This window comes from Bos javanicus, chromosome 1 (assembly GCF_032452875.1).
Source record: "Bos javanicus breed banteng chromosome 1, ARS-OSU_banteng_1.0, whole genome shotgun sequence".
NCBI lineage: Eukaryota > Metazoa > Chordata > Mammalia > Artiodactyla > Bovidae > Bos > Bos javanicus.
This window is the reverse complement of record NC_083868.1, coordinates 141,521,963-141,545,504: the sequence shown is the minus strand read 5'-3', so window position 1 is coordinate 141,545,504 and position 23,542 is coordinate 141,521,963. Positions and strand designations below refer to the sequence as shown.

At 48.0% G+C, this 23,542-nt stretch overlaps 2 protein-coding genes across 8 annotated transcripts in view; one reads left to right on the top strand and one right to left on the bottom strand.

Moving 5' to 3' along the window:
- Positions 1 to 23,542, top strand: part of TMPRSS2 (transmembrane serine protease 2) — a 126,205-nt gene that overhangs the window by 41,773 nt on the left and 60,890 nt on the right. For 2 of the 4 annotated variants that reach the window (XM_061422145.1, XM_061422127.1), the window contains exons 12-13: positions 15 to 157; positions 351 to 4,695. In XM_061422145.1, the coding sequence (XP_061278129.1) occupies positions 15 to 157; positions 351 to 524 (317 nt within the window). In that variant the 3' untranslated portion in view covers positions 525 to 4,695. Of the gene's footprint in view, positions 1 to 14; positions 158 to 350; positions 4,696 to 23,542 lie in introns of those variants that run through there. The other 2 variants (XM_061422136.1, XR_009737370.1) reach the window with 2 other exon arrangements.
- Positions 9,801 to 23,542, bottom strand: part of MX1 (MX dynamin like GTPase 1) — a 38,249-nt gene continuing 24,507 nt past the window's right edge. For all 4 annotated transcript variants that reach the window (XM_061422108.1, XM_061422083.1, XM_061422098.1 and 1 more), the window contains 7 exons: positions 22,825 to 22,903; positions 22,363 to 22,485; positions 21,829 to 21,970; positions 18,305 to 18,463; positions 15,255 to 15,331; positions 13,684 to 13,923; positions 9,801 to 10,411 (listed from right to left, as the gene is read on the bottom strand). In XM_061422108.1, coding sequence (XP_061278092.1) covers positions 10,181 to 10,411; positions 13,684 to 13,923; positions 15,255 to 15,331; positions 18,305 to 18,463; positions 21,829 to 21,970; positions 22,363 to 22,485; positions 22,825 to 22,903 — 1,051 coding nt within the window. In that variant the 3' untranslated portion in view covers positions 9,801 to 10,180. The remainder of the gene's footprint in view (positions 10,412 to 13,683; positions 13,924 to 15,254; positions 15,332 to 18,304; positions 18,464 to 21,828; positions 21,971 to 22,362; positions 22,486 to 22,824; positions 22,904 to 23,542) is intronic.

The following is a 23,542-nucleotide window of genomic DNA, read 5'->3' as shown; positions in this document are numbered from 1 at the left end:
GTCTTTTGTTGCAGGGAAGACCTCAGATGACCTGAATGCGGCCAAGGTGCACCTCATTGAGCCCCGGAAGTGCAACAGCAAGTACATGTATGACAACCTCATCACACCCGCCATGATCTGTGCAGGCTACCTGCGGGGCACCGTCGACTCCTGCCAGGTGATGACCAGCTGGGCTTTGCCCGGCTCCCACTGGGCCCATGAAGTGTGTCCCTCCCCTACCTGGGACCCGGGGTTGGAGGAGACCTGTAGACTCTCCCATCACCCTACTGAGCCCTCATCCCACCTTCTTGCCCTCTGGCTTGTGTGGCTTGTGGATTGACTTCTGTTCTGTAACCTGCTGTGTCCCCCAGGGTGACAGTGGAGGTCCTTTGGTCACACTGAAGAGCAGTGTCTGGTGGCTGATTGGAGACACGAGCTGGGGGTCAGGCTGTGCCAAGGCGTACCGACCGGGAGTGTACGGGAACGTGACAGTGTTCACAGACTGGATCTATCAACAAATGAGGGTAACCTTTCCATCCTCCTGATCGGCTCCCCACTTCACTGTGTCAGAGCCTGGGGGTCTAGGAGGTGTGGTCCTGTGACAGGTCGCACCCCTCCCCATACGCGTTTGGATGAAAACTTCTGGGTCCCAGCTTTGCAGGGTCCAGGGTTACCTGTGATGGGCTTGCTTCTGGCTCTAATAGTTCCATTCACCTACTCAGATGTCATTGCATCAAACTTCTGGGGATGGGCAGAAAGCAGAGCAAGGCTGCCAGGCATGATTCAGGCCTATCCTTCTCTAGGCTGTCACAGGCACCCAGGGGAGCAGCTGGGGTCTCTGGTACAAGGAGAGGGCATGAGAAGGGAAAGATCCCAGGGGTTCCTGGTGCCCCTGCTGCCTCTGGCTTCTGGCCTGGTGCATGATACTCAGAGGGGCCCAGTCTTGGGTCCTGTCTGGATCCTGGGTGAGGACTGGATGTCTGTCCATCGCAGGGGCCTTGGGACTGGGCAGTGCTCACAGATTTTGGCTCCTTCCAGGGCCAGGTTCCAGGTGAAAGTCCTGTCTCCCTCAAGTCTCCAAAGGTGCCCAGGTGCCAGGAGATGGGGCAGAAGCCAAGGGCAGTGCCTGGTGAGGCATGGCCTGTGTCTCTCCTGAGCCCAAACCTAAGACCTAACACCTTCAAGTGACTCGGGGCCCAGCCAGTCCCTGCCCCACAAAGGGCCGAGTTCTGGAAATTCATGACCGCCACTGTCCCACTGAGGACCTGCATGATGCAGGCAAGCTGGGAGGGGGTCCTGGGGAGACTGGCGGGGGAGGTGAGGCAGGCCATGGGGTAACTGTCCCTCCAGGATGAGAGAGCGAACAGGTACTGTGTGTCTAGGCAATGCTGGTGGCTCAGCAGCAGGAAGTGGTGGTGGGGGTGGGGGGTGGTCGGCTGGATGACAACAGAGGAAGTGGAGTAGAAAGCAGGACTACGTAGACCATGGATGACTTTCAGTGGCTAAGGTCATGCTTGGTTGGCCCAGAGATGCCTGTGTCCCAGCGGTGCTGAGTGATGGGACCCCCCCCGCAACATCCCGGCCCCTCCTGTCCCTGAGCCTTTGCACATACTGTTCTCCTCCATTGTCAGTCTAACCCAACCTTCATGCTGTAGAAAAAAATATCCCTTTGTCTTATTTTTTAAATTATTTATTTATTTAATTCTTGGCTATGCTGGGTCTTTATTGCTGCACAGACGTTCTCTCATTGTGGTGAGCGGGGTTTACTCTCTCATGGTGTGAGCAGGCTTCTCATTGCAGTGGCTTCTCTTATGGGGGGTTTCCCAGGTGACGCTAGTGGTAACGAACCTGCCTGCCAGTGCAGGGTGATGTAAGAGACTTGAGTTCGATCCCTGGGTTGGGAAGATCCCCTGGAGGAGGGCACAGCAACCCACTCCAGTATTCTTTCCTAGAGAATCCCATGGATAGAGGAGCCTGACGGGCTTCAGTCCATGAGGTCACAAAGAATCTGGCATGACTGAAGCAATGTAGCATGCACTCTTGCTGTGGAGCACAGGCTCTAGATCCCAGGCTCAGTGGTTGTGGTACATGGGCTTAATTGCTCCGAAGCATGTGGTATCTTCCTGGATCAGGGATAGAACCCATGTCTCCTGTGTTAGCAGGTGGACTCTTTACCACTGAGCCACCAGGGAAGCCCTCCCTGTCAATGTAGGGGAAAAATAATTTTCTGCCTTTGTTTGTCTTAAGAAAATAATATCGTTTCTTTTTCCTTTTTGAACAGGCAAACAGCTAATCTGTACGGCCTGGGTCCTTGACAACATTGCACAAGAAAAAGAAGGGGCTGATTGTTAATCCCCACGCATTATGTATTTTTTGAAGTGATTCCAGGTCCTTTTGTTTTTATGCGATCATGATCCTGTATGTCTTGGCCCTTTCCACAGTTCTGTGCAGACCCCGTGGCTCCCCTACCCCCGGGCCCACTCTTCCAGACCCCTCATCTGACCGGGGAGGCTGGCTGGCCATGGACAGCAGAGCCAGCGCAGAGCAAGGGGACAGGGTCTGCCCCACGGGGTGTCCCTTCTGAGCCCCACTGCAGGGACCCTTCTTGGATGCACAGGGGGCTGGCGACTTCTTAGCTGCTGGACGGCTTGAGAAAGGAAGGCAAAAAGCCTGGCAGAGCCTGCAGGGGCCAGCCTCTGGGGCCACTGCTGGTGAGGCCACTTAGGGTAGCCCCAGGTATTCCCTCGAGGGAATTTGATGAACATTCTTGAGTGCCTTCTTAGCAGCCCAGAGTGCTGGCTGGAAATAAAGGGGCCAGCTCTTCATGGGTGATGACTTGATAGACACTTGAAAGGGGACCCAAACCTTTTTCTTTCGGGGGGTGTGTAGACAGAGCCCTGGGAACATATGTGATCACCCCCAGCATTGCTGGGGGCCCCCACCCAGGGAGACCCGCCTTATTCTCCAGTCTCTCTCTGGCCTCCCTTGAAGATGGTGCAATGCCCCAGGCCCCCACTGAGGTCTTCACCCCGAGTAGGGTGCCTGCTGACCCTCTTAACGCCTGCTAATCATTCACCTGGAAATCACCCAGGGAAATCAGGGATACTAATTAAAGAAACACTGTTTCCTGTAAAGCGTCTACCTGTTACTACCTCAGTGCCCATGAAACCGGGCCGTAGTCCTACTCTTACTTTTTGAAATTACTGCTGCCTTTGCTTGTGTGAGCAGTAGCTGACTTGAGCTACTTTCACAAAGTGACTGCTCCCAATTTAATGTTCTGTAAATGTTGTCCTGAAGCACAGCATCTGGGCTTGTGAGAAAGGAGAGAGGGCTGTGCATGGGCCTCCCCTGGCCCCTTCCAACCACTCCTCAAGCTCCCCTGCAGGGGAGAGTCAGGCTTCAGTGACCAAGTGTGAAGCGTAAACACGGGTGCTGTGAGGTCCTGCCTCCTCTCCGACACGCTGGTTTCGCAGAACGACTTGAGTGATTCTGCACAAGGACTTGACCTTGGAGTGGAAGTCAGGACGATGCGCTAGCAGGATGCTCGGGCGGCAGCATCCCAGGGGCCATCCTGACCTGCCTGCTCCCGAGTCAGATTTTAAAAAGCGTCGTCATGGTGAGCAAGCATTCCTTCTTTAGTGCTTCTTTTAATTTATGTGACCACTGTTTGTTCTCTGTTTTGTATCTTTTTTAAACTGTAAAATTCAATTGTGAAAAACTGAACAAATAAATTATGCATTTTTTTTTCCAAACATGTGGCAAGCAGAACCAGTCTGCATTTCCGCATTGGGCCTTGATGTCAGGGCAGCCCCTGAATGGTGGGTTGGCAGGGGGTGAGGTCAGGTGGGGTGGGGCAGATGTGGTCTCCTGGCTGCCCTGCTGGCCCCCACAGCTTGTCCTGTAGGATAGCAAAGTGAAAGTGTGAAAGTGTTAATTGCTCAGTCATGTCCAACTCTTTGTGACCCCATGGACTGTAGCCTGCCAAGCTCCTCTGTCCATGGGATTCTCCAGGGAAGAAGATTGGGGTGGGTAGCCATTCCCTTCTCCAGGGGATCTTCCCGATCCAGGGATTGAATCCAGGTCTCCTGCATTCCTGGCAGATTCTTTACTGTCTGAGCCACGAGGGAAGGCATCAGTCCCCAACTTTCTGGCACCGAGGACCAGTTTCATAGAAGACAATTTTCTCATGAACTGGGATGGTTCAGGTGGAGCGATGGGAAGCGGCCGATGAAGTTTCCCATCGCCACTCACCTCCTGCTGTGCAGCCTGGACCAGTACTGATCCTAGGGGCTGGGGACCCCTGCTATAGGAGGTAACCAAGCTCCTTAAGGAGCATCACCTGTACCTCCCATTTCTCCCAGATATGGACCCTGAGACCCAACTCCCTTCTAGAACTCTCTGCCCAGTGACCCCAGAGTCCTCAGATTCTGCCTTCTCAAACTTGTATAGCATCTCCTCCCCTAAAATTCCTGTGAGCTCATGGCAGCAGAGCTGCTTCCTTAACATGTGTCTCAGCCCCTGGAGTTGTGACTACAGGTAAGAGAGAGAGAGAGGGTAAATGTTTTCCTCCCTGGAAGAGATATCCACTCATGTTCTTCAAATAGCCCAAATCTGGCAGGTCCCAATGTGTAACAGGTGATTGGAGAGAATTGTCTGCGTTGTGTCAGTTTGTGTTAAAATTATGGTAAAAGTTGTAATAAAAAAGTAAAGAAAACATGTGTTTTGTTAGATAATATTTTTTTTAAGTTTTTTTTTTTTTTTTTGATGTGGGCCATCTTTAGAATCTTTTATGCTATGGCTCCAATACTTTCACTACCTGATGCTAAGAGCTGACTCATTGGGAAAGACCCTGATGCTGGGAAAGATTGAAGGTGGGAGGAGAAGGGGAGGGCAGGAGGAGAAGGGGATGACACGAGATGAGATGGTTGGATGGCATCACCAACTCCATGGACGTGAGTCAGATCACTCCGGGAGATGGTGAAGGACAGGGAAGCCTGGCGTGCTGCAGTCCATGGGGTCGCAAAGAGCTGGACATGACTTAGCGACTGAACAACAAAAGAACGAAAGGGGACAAGTTGGGGCAGGTGCCTGCCAGCCACCAGTCTTTGTCACCTGATCGCCATAGAATTTTGTTTTCTGTATGTTTGCTTAAAGACACCTTACTGGTAGATACTGTCAATTCATTAACACTGAACTCATGGCCAGCAACCCCATAAGTCACTCCTGAAGGACGCTTCCCTAGCACACATGTTTTGTCTGGAGGGCACAGCCAGCCTTCCTGCACTTAGATTAGACAGCACTTCCCATTCTGCTTGGGGCCATTTCAACATTGACATCACCATCTGAAAATACAAAAATGCTAAAGAACAGGTGCTAAATAAACTGAAAAGGATACTTATTTACAGTCTGAGCTGAAGCAGGAAGGCAGGGTAGCCATTTTCACACTCAATCAGCCGTTCAGTGTTTTTGCTCCTCTGCCAGTGTCCACGAAAGCGCTGCTAGTGTTCATTTGGGGTAACAGATCAACTTTAATGAGTAGGTGGATCTACCGGTACGGAATCTGTGAATAATGAAGATGGACTGTGTCCTAAAAGTGTCCACGTGGCAGGGCAGCTGACATCTTTTTCAGTCGTATTTCTCATTTTGCAGTCCTCCTCCCATGAGTGGCTTTAATTTTGAATGAAGCTGATTTCACTTAAAAGATCCAGCCAGGGAGGGGACTTTCCTAGTGATCCAGTAGCTAAGACTCTACATTCCCAACAGGAGGACTGGGTTTAATCCCAGGGTGGAATAGATCCCACGTGCCACAAAGAAGATCGAAGATCCTGCATGCGGCAACTAAAACCTAGCGTAGCCAAATGAATAAATATAAACAACAAAGATCCAGCCTGAATGCTGAAACTAGGGAAATAGATATTTCTGTATTTAAACCTTTACAAGAGACAAACATTAATTTGCTTGATATAAATTAACCCAAAATACTAAAGTGGACACACGAGTATTAAAGGTGTGGAATCTGTGTTGATCACTTTGTGGCTTCTTGCAGCTGGGGAAGTAGGTGAGTTTCCAGGGTAGAGAATGAATTAACTTTGATTCGATTCTCACTGAGCTGTTACGGGGGAGGGCACAGTCCTGCCTTAAACTCAGGTACCTGGTCTGTTCTCAGCACCTCCCTTGTTCTCCAGGGGTTGCCCTGATTTGGCTCGAAATTCAGAAACTTTATTCTTTTGACCAAGGCTTCACCCTGGACTCGAGTTTGTGAAGAGCCACACACACACACATATACTCCCGGTTGGAGTCCTATCCCCCAGCCGCAGTCCTTTTCTGCTCTGGATGTAGAGACGGTGATGTATGATATGGTACAGGCCAGAGCTCTTCTCCCAGTGTGCCCAGTGTTTTAAGAAAAATGTGCAATTTATGCTACTTCCAAAGTAGTTCAGTTTGGTCACTCAGTCATGTCCGACTCTTTGCAACCCCGTGGACTGCAGCACGCCAGGCTTCCCTGTCCATCACCAACTCCCGGAGCTTGTTCAAACCCATGTCCATTGAGTCTGTGATGCCATCCAACCATCTCATCCTCTGTCGTCCCCTTCTCCTGCCTTCAATCTTTCCCAGCATCAGGGTCTTTTTCAGTGAGTCAGTTCTTCACATCAGATGGCCAGAGTATTGGAGCTTCAGCTTCAGCATCAGTCCTTCCAATGAATATTCAGGACTGATTTCCTTTAGGATTGACTGGTTTGATCTCCTTGCTTTCCACAGGACTTTGAAGAATCTTCTCCAATACCACAGTTCAAAAGCATCAGTTCTTTGTTTTAAAAAGTCACTAATGTACCAGCTGTGCCTGCTTTCTCTGACTCTGCAACCCCATGGACTGCAACCCACCAGGCTCCTCTGTCCATTGGATTCTCCAGGCAAGAATACTGGAGTGGGCTGTCATTTCCTTCTCTGGGGGATCTTCCCTGCCCAGATATCAAACCCACATCTACTCCATTGCAGGCAGATTTTTTACCACTAGGCCACCTGCAAAAGCCCATAATGTACCAGCTATTTCATTTTAAATGAATTAACCCCATAAATATTGGTGTTTGAGCCATCGTTTTGCTTTGATTAAAGAACCTGAACTCATAATCCCCTGAAAATCCACTAATCACTTGGATCCACTGAACCTTGGAAAGCCAACGTCAGTGCCTCATTAGCTGCTTTTAGGGCTTCCTGGTTTGCCAGTTGGATTGGATTCCTTTCCTCCCACACAGTAACTGACGGTGGGGACTTTCCTGGCTGGCTGCTTTTGTCTTTGCTCTAAGAAGGAAACTAATAAAGGTAGCTGCTCCGTAGCATCTTAGAAGATAGTCAAGCAAGCAGCAAGTCACTTGGACATGTGCCTGGCATCTCCTACGCCCACTCCCTCCCACAGCGTTTACTAAGCACCAGCAGACCCTGTATTCTGGAAAACCGAGGCTTCCTAGTTCTGTCACTTCAATGTTATCTAGTTCCTCTCCTAGCTCTGCTCCAAACTCAACCCCACACTCTGGGGTCAACCGAGCCCCAGACTTGCCTGGAGAGAGGGTCCCTGAGTACGCATGATTGCTCCTCTAGTTTAGTCTGCCCAGGTTCATGGACCTTGAAGCCGGCGCTGTGGAGCCAGCAGCAGAATCTCGAGAGGCAGGCTCTGCTCCTGGTGTTGCCCTTCACAGAGGAGATGGGGGACTGGGGTGGGGCGGTGGGGGTTGGAGGATGGGGGGCAGTTCAGCCGCTTGCCTGAGCCCCACTGCCCTCTGAGTGATGGACTCACACAGAGCGGACTCCAGGCCAGCCTCTGCTTGACTCCTCAACAGATAGGAGGGGAGCCAGTGTACTTCTGCCCTGTCGATGGCCAGTCAGGACAGATCTGAGCGATTCCTGGACACCTGCTCTTTCTGATGAAAGTGAGTACCTTGTGAGTCCCCAGCACCTTGTGAGCTCCTTGTGAGTCCCCAGTGGGCTTGTCCCCCAAGTTAATTCCTGTTCTCTGAAATATTATCGGCTTTCTCCCCCCATCTATCTAGGAATCTCTAGGAAAACTATAACAACAGCAAAGAAGAATCCTTGGCAACAGTGACACCTCTTTCTGGTCGAGGTAGATTCTATGGGACGCCTGATACTGGAGCAGTTACTCAGCCAGCCACGAGGGGGCAGCAGCCCCAAGTCTCAGAGCATCCCTTCTCGTACATTGGTTGTTCAGTCGCTCAGTCCATTTCTTTGTGACCCCATGGACTGCAGCACGCCAGACCTCCCTGGCCCCCACCGTCTCTTGGAGCCTGCTCAAACTCATGTTCATTGAGTCAGTGATGCCATCCAACCATCTCATCCTCTGTCGTCCCCTTCTCCTCATGCCTTCAATCTTTACCAGCATCAGGGTCTTTTCTAATAAGTTAGCTCTTCGAATCAGGTGGCCAAAGTATTGGAGCTTTAGCTTCAGCATCAGCCCTTCCAATGAATATTCAGGACTGATATCCTTTAGGATTGACTGGTTCGATCTCCTTGCTGTCCAAGGGACTCTTCAAGAGTCTTCCCCAACACCACAACTCAAAAGCATCAGTTCTTCGACTCTCTGCCTTCTCTATGGTCCAGCTCTCACATCCATACGTGACTACTGGAAAAACCATAGCTTTGACTATACGGACCTTTGTCAGCAAAGTAATGTCTCTGCTTTTTAAAATGCTGTCTAGGTTGGTCATAGCTTTTCCTCCAAGGAGCAAGCGTCCTTTAATTTCATGACTGCAGTCACCATCTGCGGTGATTTCGGAGCCCAAGAAAATAATACATAAATAATCTTGTACAGAAATTCTTGCATTGTCCCAAGCTTTGAGGATTGTGGAATCCTGAGTGTCAGAAGGGGCCAGGGGTGGGGGTGAGGCAGGGGCTAGATGGGAGGGGACAGTGCAGCTAGTCCACCTCTTCCAACAAGCTGTTGTCCAGCTTGGCCTGGGAGTGAATGGACAGCTCATGAGGCAGCCACTCCCCTTCTGGCTGGGTGTCTGCATGTCCCCATGGCTGCCTAGTTCAAGGAGGCCAGTCGGGACCCTGCTCTGCTCCTTCTGGACAACACGTGATTAATATTCTGCCTTCTCACCTCCCAGACCAGAACAGCATCTGCTGTAAAATCCTCCTAGGTGGGCAGTGACCTCTCTCGACTTAGATTTTCACCTTTCAGCTCCACACTAGGTGGCCAGCAATTAAGCAGACTGGATGCTTGATCAGCATACATTATAAACCACAAATGCTGATTGCTTTACCTTCTGTCCCATTTCTTTAACTTTATTCCCCATTTCCCTTCTAGCCTCTTATAAATAACCCACCACATTCTTTTGCTCAACCATTCCTTCTGACCTGACCCAGTACAGAGGGCAGCCTTAGTGTCCACTGATTGCTCCACAGATTCCCACCTGCTGTCATTTTCAAACGTCTCCCAAATAAAGAAGGTGTCAGAGAGGGTTTCCTGATGGCACAGTGGGTAAGAATCCACCTGCCAAGGCAGGAGACACAGGTTTGATCCCTGATCTGGGAAGATCCCGTATGCCTAGGAGCAATGAAGCCCATGCACCGCCACTACTGAGCCCACGTGTTGCAAGTACTGAAGCCCACGTGCCTTAGAGCCCGTGCACCACAAGACAAGCCACCACAATGAGAAGCCACAGCTGTAAGAAGCCCAGATAGCATGACTGCGGAGTAGCCCTCAGCCGCCACAATCAGAGAAAGCCCGAGTGCAGCAATGAAGACTCAGTGCGAGCAAAATAACAATAAAATAAATAAACATTAGAAAAGAAAGTGTCAGAGAAATGTCTGGTAGAAAGAAGTGTATTACAAATTGAAGAAATAGGCTTCTGTATGCATTCACAAGTATGGCACTCATGTTCCTAAAACATGGGGTGTGAAAGGCTATTACAGCAATTGGAATGACCCTTCTACAGTGCTGTGTAGGGATCATTAACTGACAGAGGGGTGGAGAGAGTTCAGGGATGGGGCAGGGTGGGCATGAAGCATCGAAGGAAATCACCTGATGCTTGAAGCCAGTGTGCTTATCCACTAAGAGACAGCAGAGACTACGGCCGCAGGCTGACCACTGACGCATCTGTGAAACGGGCAGTTGAGGGCGTGCAGCCGTCAGGGGAGCTGTCGGCTGTCCGCTCCCTGGAGACCCGGGGCTACACGGAGGGCGGGTTCAGCCCGGGAACTTGGCCAGCCGCTGCCGAGCGCGGGTCAGCCGCTCCAGCCGCTCCTTCAGGAACTTCCTCTTGTCTCTGGTGTCGGTGCGCTCCTTCAGCAGCCAGTCGTACTGGTCCTTGTCCTGGAGCAGCTGCAGCATGCTCTTCTTGAGCTGCTCGCCGTACGTCCGGAGCACGAAGAACTGGATGATCAAGGGGATGTGGCCGGAGATGCGGGTGCTGACCTCCTGCGAGGAAGGAAGGCGCAGTTCACACGAGGGTGAGGGGCCGCGGCAGCCAGGACACCCTGACTTCAGCACGGCACCCCGGCAGGGACCCAGACCCCGTGGGTGCACAGTCCCCGCTTGGGTTTCAAACCCACCCGCATCCTCTGTGGTCTGGGCAGCACCAGGCTAGGGACCAACCCCCACTCTGGGCTCCCGCCAGCCTCTCCAGACCACTAAATGGTTACTTCTGATGCAAGAGGGCAAAACGTGCCCTAGGAAGGTAAATGCATGGAGTACAGAAAGTACAGCGGACAGGCTTGTGGACAGTCTGTGGGTGGGAGGAATTAAGAGTAGCATTTAAACATATGCATTACCATGTGTAAAATACCTAGCTAATGGAAAGTTGCTATGTAACACATGGAGCTCAACTCCATACTCTGTGATGACCTAGAGGGTAGGATGGGGGTGAGGGAATGGGAAGGAGGTTCAAGACGGAGGGGACATATGTGTATTTACAGATGATTCTTCTTGTTGTATGGCAGAAATCAACACGACATTGTAAGCAATTATCCTCCAATTAAAAATAAATTTAAACAAACCTGCATTTTAAAATCATTTACAACTCTCCCTAAAAGATTCTATAACCTCTTTTTTTTTTGTTTTAAATCAAGGCTGAAATTATTTAGCATAAAAGGAGGTGGGCTATCAAAAGCCACAGAAGGGAGCCCTCTGAGTTCTAAGCACGCTGGAAGTCACTTTCAACTTTCCTTTCTCCCTCTTCCTGAGGGAGTCCTTCCTGAGACAATACCTGCTTCCCACCTCACCCACGTCCTCTGCTTCCTTTTGGTCTACTAAAAAAATTATCCAAAGAATAAATTTAATCAGAAAAATGAAAAAAGGCAGACACCCAAATGAACTTTTCGGCCAACCCGATATTAATTTGCTTTACTTGACTATTTTCCTTTGTTTCTGCTGGACTAGGCAAAGAAAGAGATTCTCCCTCTAGACCCTCAAGAAGGCACCCAGCCCTGCTAACATCTTGACTTTATCCAGTGAGGATCATACTTGATAGGAAAAGTAGGGCGTTCTCATTAAAGTCAGGACAGGGCAAGGCTGTCTGCTGGTCTACAGTGGTTTCAAGTCGCACTAAAGGGGCAAGAAAAGTTTGAGATATAAAAACTGGAAAGATCAGGGAGAGTGTAAAACCACCACTGTCTGCAGAGGGATGAGTGTTTGTTGGGAAAACTTGGAGAAACAGATGTAAAACCACCACAGACAGTTTAAGAGAATCAGCACAGTTGACAAATGTAAGACAACATACAGAAATCTACAAATGAGATGTCATGGAAGAAGAATCTCATTGATAGGAGGTACAAAGATGAGATAAGAAGTAGGAATAAACTCCAGACGTGTGTACCACCTACACAAAGAGAAGTTTAAACACTTTTGAGACTCCCCAAAAGGATATTTAAGGAGGAATATCAGGGGTCTCCTGATGTTCTTGGGTAGGAAATTTAAAGGCACGAAGGTGTCAACTCCTCCACTGCAGGTAGAAATTCTTCTGAGGAAGAAGGACTTTGGCCTGTGGTCTGCAGATTCGGCACCTGCCTGGCTTTCTGCATGGCTTGTCCTACCTACCTTGGACTTGATGAGCCAGCCTCCATAATTGTATAAGCCAGTTCCTTTGTTTATACTTATAGATATAAAACAAGCCCTAGCCTTTCCCTAGATATAATGGTCAGTTTCATGTGTCAGCTTGACTGGGTTGTAGACCCACTTATTCAATGAAACTCTCATCTAGGTATCTCTGTGGAGATATTTTGTAGATGTGGTTAATAGCTCCAATCAGTCAATTTTAAGTAAGTAAAGCTACTATGGACTTGTAGCCTCATTCCTAACACAATTTCTTTGTCTTCATTATGGTTCTTGTTAGACTGTCCTAAGCCTTGCTAGTTGGCATTCTTTCCTGCTTTTGACAATAGCATAGTGCAGAAAATTGTCAAAATTTCTATATTCTATGATTCTGTTTCTTTAAATTGTACTCTTCAAGTATTCTGTAGTCTATTACGAAATATAAGATGTACTATCAGATGACCAGGACAGAAAGCAAGACTCAAAGAATACAAGAGAGAGAGAAAAAAAAAAAAAAGATCATCCTCAAGAATGTGGGTGGGCCTCACCCAATCAGGTGAAGGCTTTAATATGTGTGTATGAGTGTGTGTGTATTACTCACTCTCAAAGGTTCTGCCAGGCAGCACTGGGGGGTGAGCTTGGCTGCAGGAGAAACCAAGGGGGCACAGGGCTGCCCTCGCCTTGCCCTTTACTGGCTTCACACACACCCGTGCACATCCCAAGGTCTGCAGAGTCTGACCGTTTGAGCTTTGTTGCTCAGAGTGTATCCCCATCCAGCAGCATGGCATCCTCTGGGAGCCCGTCAGTAATGCAGAATTGTGCCCCATCTCAGACCTGCCCCGCTACTGCTACATCTGCATCTCTGGAAGATCCTGGAAACATGTGAGCATGGTTGGTGTGAGATGCTCTGCCTGAAGTGATGGAGACATCTGGTAAACCAGGAGGTTGCCATTTGTCTTCTTGTCCAGACTTTCACATCCCCCCGGGCTCTGAGTTATGCATCCTTCCCCAGATGAATTAGATGGACCCTCAAGTTATTTGAAACATAAAGTGCATGTGCTACATTGCTCAGTCATGTCCAACTCTTGTGAAACCCTATGAACTACAGCCTGCCAGGCTGCCCTGTCCGTGGGATTCTCCAGGAAAGAATTCTAGAATAGGTTGCCACGCCCTCCTCCAGGATATCTTCCCGACTGAGGTGTTGAACCCACGTCTCTTACATCTCCTGCCGTGGCAGGTGGGTTCTTTACCACTAGTGTCACCTGGGAAGCCCCAAAGGTAGGGTAGCAATCAAAGTACAAGTCTCTGTGAACAGCAGCTTCTCCAGGGCCAGTGGTCACTGCCTTCTACACTTATCCTGCTGAATATTCACAAGAACCCTGGGAGGAGGTAACCACTTTACCTCCTTTTAGAGAGGAAAGCTAAGGCTCAGAGAGGTTAAATAACTTGACTGGGGCCACACAGCCAGCCCAAACCAGATGCAGATGGCTCTAAGTAACAACTCTTTCCATGTCTGATTGAATTGCTCCTACAGAGGCTTACCAAGGGCTGAAAGATGGGGCTGGTGGTCCCCTTACAGGGATAAGACTGAAGAGACAGGCTCTTCATTCTCAGAGACAGAGAATGGATGAGAAGCACTGTCCTGAGACTAGCAGACTCACCTGCTGGTACGCGGTCAGGTGTTGAAAGATCTCATCTGTGGAGGGCTCTGAGACCTGGGATTGGAAGTAATGGTTTGATTTTTTGTTCTTTTCTTCTTCTGCCTCCTTCTCTCTGACCTGTTGCAATGCACGCCGGTACACCTGGTCCTGACAGTAGACCAACTGCTCCATTTGGAAATGTAGTCGGATGGACTTCTCAGCTTCATTTTCTTGTTCTAATCGAATGTCTTCAATTTTGGACTATAGCAAAGGAGAAACACAACAGAATTTCCATCTAGAAACAAAGCATTGGGTCAGAGGACAATAGCTCCACTGCAAAGGCCACCCCTAGCAGGTGCCATCTAGAAAAGAGCTGGTGGCTTTGGAGCAGCCTTCTGTCCCCACAACAGCTTCTCTGGGTAGGGAGTGGGACTTCCTATTCTGGCTGAGGGTCAGAGTTTCCCAGGAAGCCTGAGCCACACAGATGACCAGACCGTGCATCCCCAGGGCCTGGGAACCTGCATGGGCTCTGTTCTCAGGCCTGATTTCCAGCTTTTTTCCTTTTCCCTTTTACAGACTTTTCCATCTGAGGAGGAGAAATATTTTTCTACCAGAGAGCTCACAGGGATAAGATGGGAGCCAGATTCCATCAGTCAAATTGCACATATTCCATGTTCCTGGGGTTTAGAGGAACTGGCTGCCAGAAAGTCAAAGAGGGGACCCTTCACACAGAAAGTTACCTGGACCCCCTGGCTTCACTGAATGCAAGAGTGTGATGCCAAGTGTGGTCCTAAATCTTCTTCTCTATGTTCCTTCTGACTAAGAGGGCACTCTTAGTCCTAGTCTGTAGATGAGGAATCAGAGGCCCAGGCAGGTTAAGAAGCCCCAAGACCTCTGGCTTGCAAAAGGCAGAGCCAGTCTTCCCATCTCTGCTGGGTGCTGGGTCTAAGGTTCGTGTCCCCACCAGATTCATGCATTGAAAGCCTAATCCTCAACAGGATGGAATTTGGAGGTGGGGGGCCTTTGGGAGGTAATTAGGTCATGAGGGTGGGGCCCCCACAAATGGGTTAGTGACCCTCTGAGAAGAGATCCCAGGGACCTCTCTCTCTACCTCTGCCCCCAGCCTCCTGTTTCGTGAAGACGCCAATGAGGCCACCAGCACCTCCATCTGGGATTCCAGTCTCTTGGACTATGAGAAATATTAAGTGTCTGCAGTGGTATTAGCTATGCAGCCCAAGCCAGGACAAGGGGGAGCCCCTGTTCCTAGATCGGACGAGTCGTTCCTATTTGGTTTCCTTGATGAGTTTCCAGGTTCAGGACCAGTCTCTTCAGCTGTAACAGGGTTCCACACTTACTGTGGCTCTCCTCTGTTCCTGTGACTAAATATTTTCCTTCTGAATTGTTTCTCTCTTTCTCTCCCTCTTACTGCCTTTAACGAGACATCATCGCTCATATCTTAAATTCACTATTGATCTTGACTATTTGCTTCTCCAAATACATAATAAAGGTTGAACAGTCTTAATCTAAGAAATCTGTTTTCTAATGTCAGGCCTACATTTTTTTTTTTTAAGTAACTTAATGGTCAGTTTTACCTTGGCAGTTCGGTGGAGGTTGAAAAATTCATTAAAGTGTTTTCCTGAAACATCTGTGAAGGTATTCCGGATTATATCTGGTGAAAGAAAGAAAAGTCAAGTCTTGCTGGAAGGACCCATGACTTCATAAATTGCAAAAAATAAGAGGGTAAAACAACAGAAACAGTTCCCTGCCTCCCTCTTCCCCACCCCCAATCTTCTCTTTCTTTCTGAAGGAAGAAGGTGTGCTTTCTTACTCAAAAACATCCTGGAGGAATTTTAAAAATCTATATGTCCACTGAAATATTTATCTGATGTTTACATTTTCTTCCCAAGTATAAATAGTTGCAAAGAATGCAATTTCTGTTATTATAAATACATTAATATTTATAGTAAAACACATCACTTTTTAAAATACATCAATGGAATCAAAATAGCTCTGTTATCCATTTGAAACAAATAGGTGAACAAACTCTCATTTCAATCAGAAAACTTACATTATTTCATTTTTGAAACTGATATCTCCACTTGACTTCCTCACAGAATGTTATCTTAGTGTGATGTACAGTATCTTTATGCTTGGAAATTTTTTTTGGCTACACTGTGAGGCATGTGGGATCTTAGTTCACTGACCAGGGAGTGAATCCTCGCCCCTGTAATGGAAGTGCAGAGTCCTAACCACTGGACCAGTGCTAACCACTGGCTGCTATGCTTGGAAATCTTTTGGCTACATATCACATTTTTCTAAACAGAAATAGGTATATATAGACTTTTTAATGTTTTCTGAAGAATTTTCAGAAAGCCTTGAAGCATTACACAAGAATTTTCTTTAGGACTGACTGAAGAATGCACAATTGATCATCAAGACACAATTACAGATTCTGGTTTATAGTTATTAAGCCTGAAGGTAAAATTTAGTTAGAAATACCAGGGAAGCCACTTGGACTTCCATGGTGGCTCAATGGATAAGAGTCCGCCTGCCAACGCAGGGGACGCAAGTTCGATCCCTGGTCCAGGAAGATCCCACAAGCCGAGGAGAAATTAAACCTGTATACCACAACCACTGGGCCCATGAGCCTCACCTACTGAGCCCACGTGCTGCACCTACTGAAGCCCACAGGCCCTAGAGCCCGCGCTCCTCAACAAGAGAAGCCACCCAAATGAGAAGCCCGCTCACGGCAACCGGAGAGTAGCCCCCGCTCGCGGCTACTGAGAAAGACTGTGCACAGAAGGGAAGACCCTGTGCGGCCAAAAATAAATAAAAGGGCAAAGTAAACAAAAAAGAAATACGTGTCTTATCAACTGTGAAAAGGCTGTCCTCCCTTCACCCCTACGAGTTCACGGATCCTCAAGATTACGACTCGATGCTAAAATGAGACAGCTGAAGCCTGAGTGAGGAGGGTGTCGGCCAAGGAGATGACAGAAAAGAGATTCAGTAAGCTCAGAGCAGTAAACAGGAAACCAGGGAGCGAAGATTCTCGAGGAGAAGGGGGTGCTGAGTACTGCGGGGGACTGTGCGTCTCCTCCACAGTGCCCACTTGGCTTGCGGTCGGCACGTGACCACAGTGACACCGTCTCAGGCTCATGCCGCACTTTAGAGGCACAGCCCACTCCCATCATGTGCAGCTGTTTAGTCAACCTTACTTCTCAGAGATTTCGAATAAACAATAGTGTTTTGAGATTGTAAAGTATGCAAAGTGGTGGAGTAGAGGGAGGTGAGGTATGATAAGAAACATACATCTGGTTCTTGTCCCTGGTTCCTAACACAGAGCTCTTAAACCCCTTAGAATATCCTGGGTGACGGGCGCATCGCTTGTTCTAACAAGGTGGCCCTAGACAGCTTCAGGATGGGGCTGGTCACCAGAAAGACCAAGCCTTTGATTAGAAGCCTGGAACTTCCAACCCAGCTTCCCCCTTCTCCCCAACTTCTGGGGGCTAGGGGAAGGGCTGGAGATTGAATTAAAAATTGATTATGCTCCCATGGGATAATTGATTGTGTGTGTGTGTGTGTGTGTGTGTGTGTGTGTGTTAATAGCTTAGTTATGTCCGACTCTTTGTGACCCCACGGACTGTAGCCCTCGGGGCTCCTCTGTCCATGGAATTCTTCAGGCAGGAATACTGAAATGGGTTGCCATTCCCTTCTCAAGGGGATCTTCCTGATGCTGGGATCGAACCCAGGTCTCCCTCATTGCAAGCAGACTCTTTACCATCCGAGCCACCAGGGAAGCTGTATAATTGATTATACCTTCATAAAAACCCTTAATGACCAGGCTCAAATATAGCCAGGCTGGTGAACATGACCACATGCCGAAAGGGTGGTCCCGCCGTCACCACTCCTCCAACAGACGTACTTGTGACCCGCCCACATCACACACTATGCATATCGTTCATCTGCAACCTTTCACTGCAAACTTCCGTTGCAAACTTGCAATCTTTCATATCCAACACCAGTAAACTGGTGTGTGTGTGTGTGCTCACTCAATCTTGTCCCATTCTTTGTGACCCCAGGACTAATCTCTGCCAGGCTCCTCTGCCCATGGGATTCTCCAGGCAAGAATACTGGAGTGGGTTGCCATTCCCTTCTCCAGGTGAACTTCCCGACCCTGGGATGGAAGCCCCATGTCTTTTGCGGCTCCTGCATTGGCAGGCAGATTCCTTACCACTGAGCCACCTGGGAAGCCCCACTAATAAACTGGTAAAGGTAAGCAAATCCTTTATAGCAAACCAGTAAAGTAGAGTATGCTCCTGAGTTCTGTGAGCTGTTTCAGCTGAGTATGGAATCCCAGGAGTGGGTGGTGGGAACTGTGACTTATAGCTGGTCACTCAGCAGTACAGGAGTCTCAGACACGGAGCTGCCATCCACAGAGGCGGGTCTTGTGAGCTGAACTGTGGGTCTGTGTGAACTCCAGGCAGTTAGTGTCAGAAGGGGAATGAATTGTTGGACACCCAGTTACAGTCTGGAGAAGACTGGTTGGGTTGCTTGTGTTGGAAAACACCCCAGCAGGAGGTACTGGCTTTGACCCTGTCCTAGAAAAATTGATAAAATGCCTAAAGTAAAACCAAGAACCCACCTGTCACCGTGTGCAGCATGTCCACAGCAGGCTCTTCCAGAACTCTGACCTGCTTTTTTATGATGGTCTCAAACGTCTTGTAATTCACAAACCCTGGCAACTCTCTGCCACGATACCGATTTTCAAATTGCTTGATTTCTTTACGTATGGCTTCATAACCTACAGAAGGAAAGGATAGCTCTGAATTATTTTGCAGAAATAACCTTGCTGGTTTGGCTGAACACAGTAGCATTCTGACCTTCCTGAAAATACAGAGGAGCAAGAAAAAAAATCAAATCTGATTTTCAAATTGAAAAAGATTCAAGGATTGCAATAAAGAAACAGATTTTGAGATAACTGTCCTTAGTCATCTCAAGATGGCATGTGTAAAGCCAGGGAAGGACACTGAAAAATAGCAAATGCAGAAACTTACTAAGACAGTTTAAAAAAATTTTGGCTGCACACCACAGCATGTGGGATCTTAGTTCCTTGACCAGGAACTGAACCAGGGCCCCCTGGTTCAGCTGGACTCCACCTTCAGCATTGGAAGGTGGAGTCTTAACCACTGGACCACTGGGGAAGTCCCAAGACATATTCTGGAAAAGGTAACTTGAGTAGGAAATTTGGTAAGTCAAATTTGATTTTGTAAAGAAAATTGTATCATAGAATACTATGACCTGCAGACACTTTAAAAAACAGAAATGGAGACTTTCCTGGCGGTCCAGTGGTTAGGACTCTGTGGGCATAGTGCAGGGGGCGAGGGTTTGATCCCTGGTCGGGGAGCTAGCATCCCACATGCCCCTCGAGGTGGACCCACTTAAAAAAAAATAAAGAAATGACCGTAACGCCAGCTGGAGTCAGTGACTCAGCATATATTCCCAGGTTGCAGTAGGAGTAAAATGTCCTTATAAACCAGAGGGATAATACAGTTGGATTATTAATGTGATATGTTATCACTGTTTACCACATAAAGCACTTAATTTTTTCTCTATATTCTTGGAATTCTTTTTACTCTAAACAAACTAGGGTGTGAAGAACCTCCTTCATGGGGTGGGGGGAGGATGATTCAGAAGGACTAAGGTTCCTTCTTTTTGAAGAACTAACCAGGGATGGTAGCCTGGTTACCCTCTTTTGGTTAGGAGATACTTTCTGAAAGGCATTTTAAAAAATTAAGATTTAATTGGCATACCATAAATTCACCATTATTAAAGTATATATTTATTATATTCACAAAGTGGTGCAAACATCACCACTATCTAATTCTCAAGCATTTCCACCACCCCAGGGAACCCTGTTTCCATCAGCACTCATTCCCCATTCCCTCTATCCAGCCCCTGAAACCACTAATCCACTTTCTATTTCTATGGACTTGCCTGTCTTGAACATTTCATGTAAATGGAACTGTATATCCTGTGGCCTTTTGTGTCTCACTTCTTCCACTTAGCATAAGGGCCACTCTAGTATGTGTGAGATGGGATTTAACTTGCATTTCTGATGGCTAACAATATTGTGCATCTTGTCACGTGCTTATTAGCCATGTGTGTGCGGGTGCTCAGTTGTGTCTGACTCTTTGCCACCTATCATGGACTGTAGCCCCTGAGGCTCCTCTGTCCATGGGATTTCCCAGGCAAGAATCCTGGAGTGGGTTGCCATTTCCTCTTCTACGGGATCTTCCCAACCCAGGGAGGAAACTCATGTCTCCTGCATCGGCAGGCATATTCTTTACCACTGACCACTGGGAAGACAATCTTATTAGCCATACCTGTATATTTTTTCTTTTTTTTGAGGAATGTCTATTCCAATCCTTTGTCCATCTTTAAATTGAATTATTTCTCTTTTTGTTGTTGAGCTGTAAGAGTGCTTCACATATTATAAATACAAGTGAGTGAGTACTAAGTCACTTTAGTTGTGTCCAGCTCTCTGTGACTCTATGGACTGTAGCCCACCAGGCTCCTCTGTCCAGGGGATTTTCCAGGCAAAAATACTGAAGTGGGTTGCCATTTCCTTCTCCGGGGATCTTCCAGAACCAGGGATCAAACTCACAACTCTAGGTCTCTTGCATTGCCAGGCAGGTTCTTTACCACCGGCACCACCTAGGAAGTGAAGTCCTATAAAGACTAGACCCTTATCATATACATGCTTTTTAAATACTTTCTCCAGTTCTGTGGAATGTCTTTCCACTTTCTTGATCGTGTTCCTGGATAGTGTTCTTTGATATGCACACAAGTTATAAATTTTGATGAAATCCAATATATCATTTTTTCCCTTGTGTTGCTTCTGCTTCAGGTGTCCTAGCTGAAGAGACCACTACCTAATCCCAAGGTCACAAAGTTTTAAATCTATGCCTTCTTCTAAGAGTTTTACAGGTTTGGCTTGCACACTTTGGTTTTTGATCCATTTTGAGTTTATTTTTGGATAGGAGGTGCAGTAGGGGTCCAAATCAATTCTTACATTTGGACACCCAGTGATATGGAACTGATCATTTGTTGGGAGGAATTTATTGTTTTAAAAAATGAGCCATTTTTCTCACAGGCTGTCTGCCATAAGCACTTTTGCCATAAAAACCTGGCCAGGCAATGCCACGAGGGAGCCTCTGGAAGCCAAAGACTGTTGTTTTCTTTGAAAGGGGTTAGCATGGTGCTCCCCCTCCCTGACATAAGAACACGCTGCACAGCAGGTGTACAACTCTCCGCTCACAGACTTGGCTTCTGTAAGCAGCACAGGGGATGACAGAGGATGAGGTGGCTGGGTGGCATCACAGACTCAATGGACATGAGTTTGCGCAAACTCTGGGAGATCGTGAAGGACAGAGGAGCCTGGTGTATTGCAGTCCTTTAGGCTTCTTAAAATAGTAAAAAAAAATTTCAAATCACATTTTCTACTTTTCTTAGACTCTTGAAGATTTGATGATGCAAGGTGGTACCCAAGATGCTGCTGTATTTTCTTTTCGCCACTGCAACTATAAGGGCTTCCCAGGTAGCACAGTGGTAAAGAATCCACCTGCCAACCTGGAGACATGGGTTTGATCCCTGGGTTGGGAGGTTGCCCTGGAGGAGGAAATGGCAACCCATTCCATTAATCTTGCCTGGGAAATCCCACGGACAGAAGAGCCTGGCAGGCTATAGTCCGTGGGGTTGCAAAGCGTCGGATGAGCAACTAAACAGTGACTATAAGATCCATTGCAGGACACGTCAGGTTTCAAGGCCTCAGTGGATTACCCACTGGATTATTTCAGGGGCAGCACCACTGGGAACACAAAGGGCATGACATACATGGCAGGCTCACCTGCTCCCTGTTGAGGGAAAACTGAGTCTTCTAAGAGTCATGACTGGCATGGGCCATTGAACCTGCATCTTCTCTCCAGGTGTCCTCTGAAGTCTGAACCTGATGCTTGCTGGCCTGAGTTCAGGGACTTGAAACAGCACATGTGGCTTTCACGCTGCCGAGTCCTTACTCTGACCGTCTTTGGCCACCGTCATCACGCACCTCCCCCAGCCTTGGACTCAGCTCAACTTGACGTGTTTACCGTGGTGCCTCAGACTCACCTTTTTCGAAATTTTTCTCAACCACAGCACTCCATTTGGAGAACTCGGCTCGTACTTTGGTAAACAGTCGGGAGTCATACTGCTCCACGAATTCCTCCCCTTCTATTGTTGAGATGATCTCTTTATTAAATGTATCAATTTTCTGCCAAGAAGAAAAAAAAGAATCAGCAGAGATATTCCAAACAGAGCAAGGGAGTTTGGCAGTCGTGTGCATGGGTGAGTCCGTCTTTGCTGTCTCTCAGGCCAGATGGGAGGACAGGAGAGAAGAAGCTTGGGCAGCAGACAACCCCAAACTCCCCTCACAGCCTGGGGGGGTCCCCAGTGAGGGAACGCACTTGAGGAAGAGCCAATAGCACGCATGGGGTGGTCCACCACTCCCTGCCCGCCTTCTAACTCCGGGCCCGTTTTGGTGCTAAGTGGGCAGAATGCGTTTGGATCAGCTTTAGGGAAGTGAAGACAGATGAGCGTGACGCCCACAATCCCTGTGGACAGTGATGTACGACTCCCCGGCTCGGCGCCACTGGCAGTCCTCACCTCTATCAGACAGAACATTTTCTCACTTTCTTCTTCTGGGATGTCCTTGCCATACTTCTGTAACTCCTCTGTTATTCTCTGGTGAGTCTCCTTTATTTGATTTTCCAACAGGGGCAGAGTTTTCTGAGAAAAACAACAGAAAGACATAAATACGAAGAGGGAATGAGCTGTGGTTGGCGATGGGGAAGGGCTAGGGTTAGGCCAGTGCTTGCAAGAAGCTCATTTTTAATTAGGCCAGGTGGGTAGTTTATCAGCATCCCACCCAACATGTGATCCTCTGACAGGCAATAGCCACACCCCCTGGGAGCATCCCAGGCCACATCCACAGCCCCTGAATCTGAGCCCACATCTTAACAAGATGTCCAGGCGATCTGTGTGTATCAACATGGTTTAGCTTTGCACTTGCAAGACTCTGTTCAGCTCTGCACTTGCAAGACTCTGTTCAGTTCTGTGTGCACTTACACAAATGTGCATGATGAGTTCACTGGTCAGTCTTTCTGCCAGGCAGGGGATAGTGGCCTTCCCTTCCTCCAGAAGGTCCCTGCAAGAGAAGACAACATTCATGTCCACCTGGGTCTAGCCAGAAAACGCAGGTTGGCTCTCTGTCGCTCGGGAAAGCCAAAGTAAGTGCAGTTACTTCCCACTGGATGGCATGTCCTGCAACTGGATCACACAGAATCATGACTGAATTTTTGTAATGTTGCATATTTCGAAAATGGTATAGAATGATCCCTGCCAGCTGATACATTAAATGTGTCTTATGACACCTGACTACAAATGGTCTTTATAAAAATTCACATATCACCTAGAGATATGTTTCCATAACATGCACATACCCTTCTGTATACACAGTGCATTGGTATTGGGCTTCATGAAAATATATTGACAGATATTTACACAGGTGAAGCCTGAACTGGGGGATGACAACTTAAACCATGAGCTGCTTGGGGAAGGAGATCAAGCCCTCCTCTCACTCTTTCCAAATATGTGTTTGTAGAGTGAGCTACTACACAGTTTTCCACATGTTAAGGGACTTTTTAGGATGAAGGGCAGCCAGGAAACATGAGTTCACACACATCTTTGCAAGAGTACACTCATACCTAAGTTTCAGCTTCTGTACCTGTCGAATTTTTTAATTGTGGGAAAATATACATAAAATTCACCACTTTAATAATTTGTA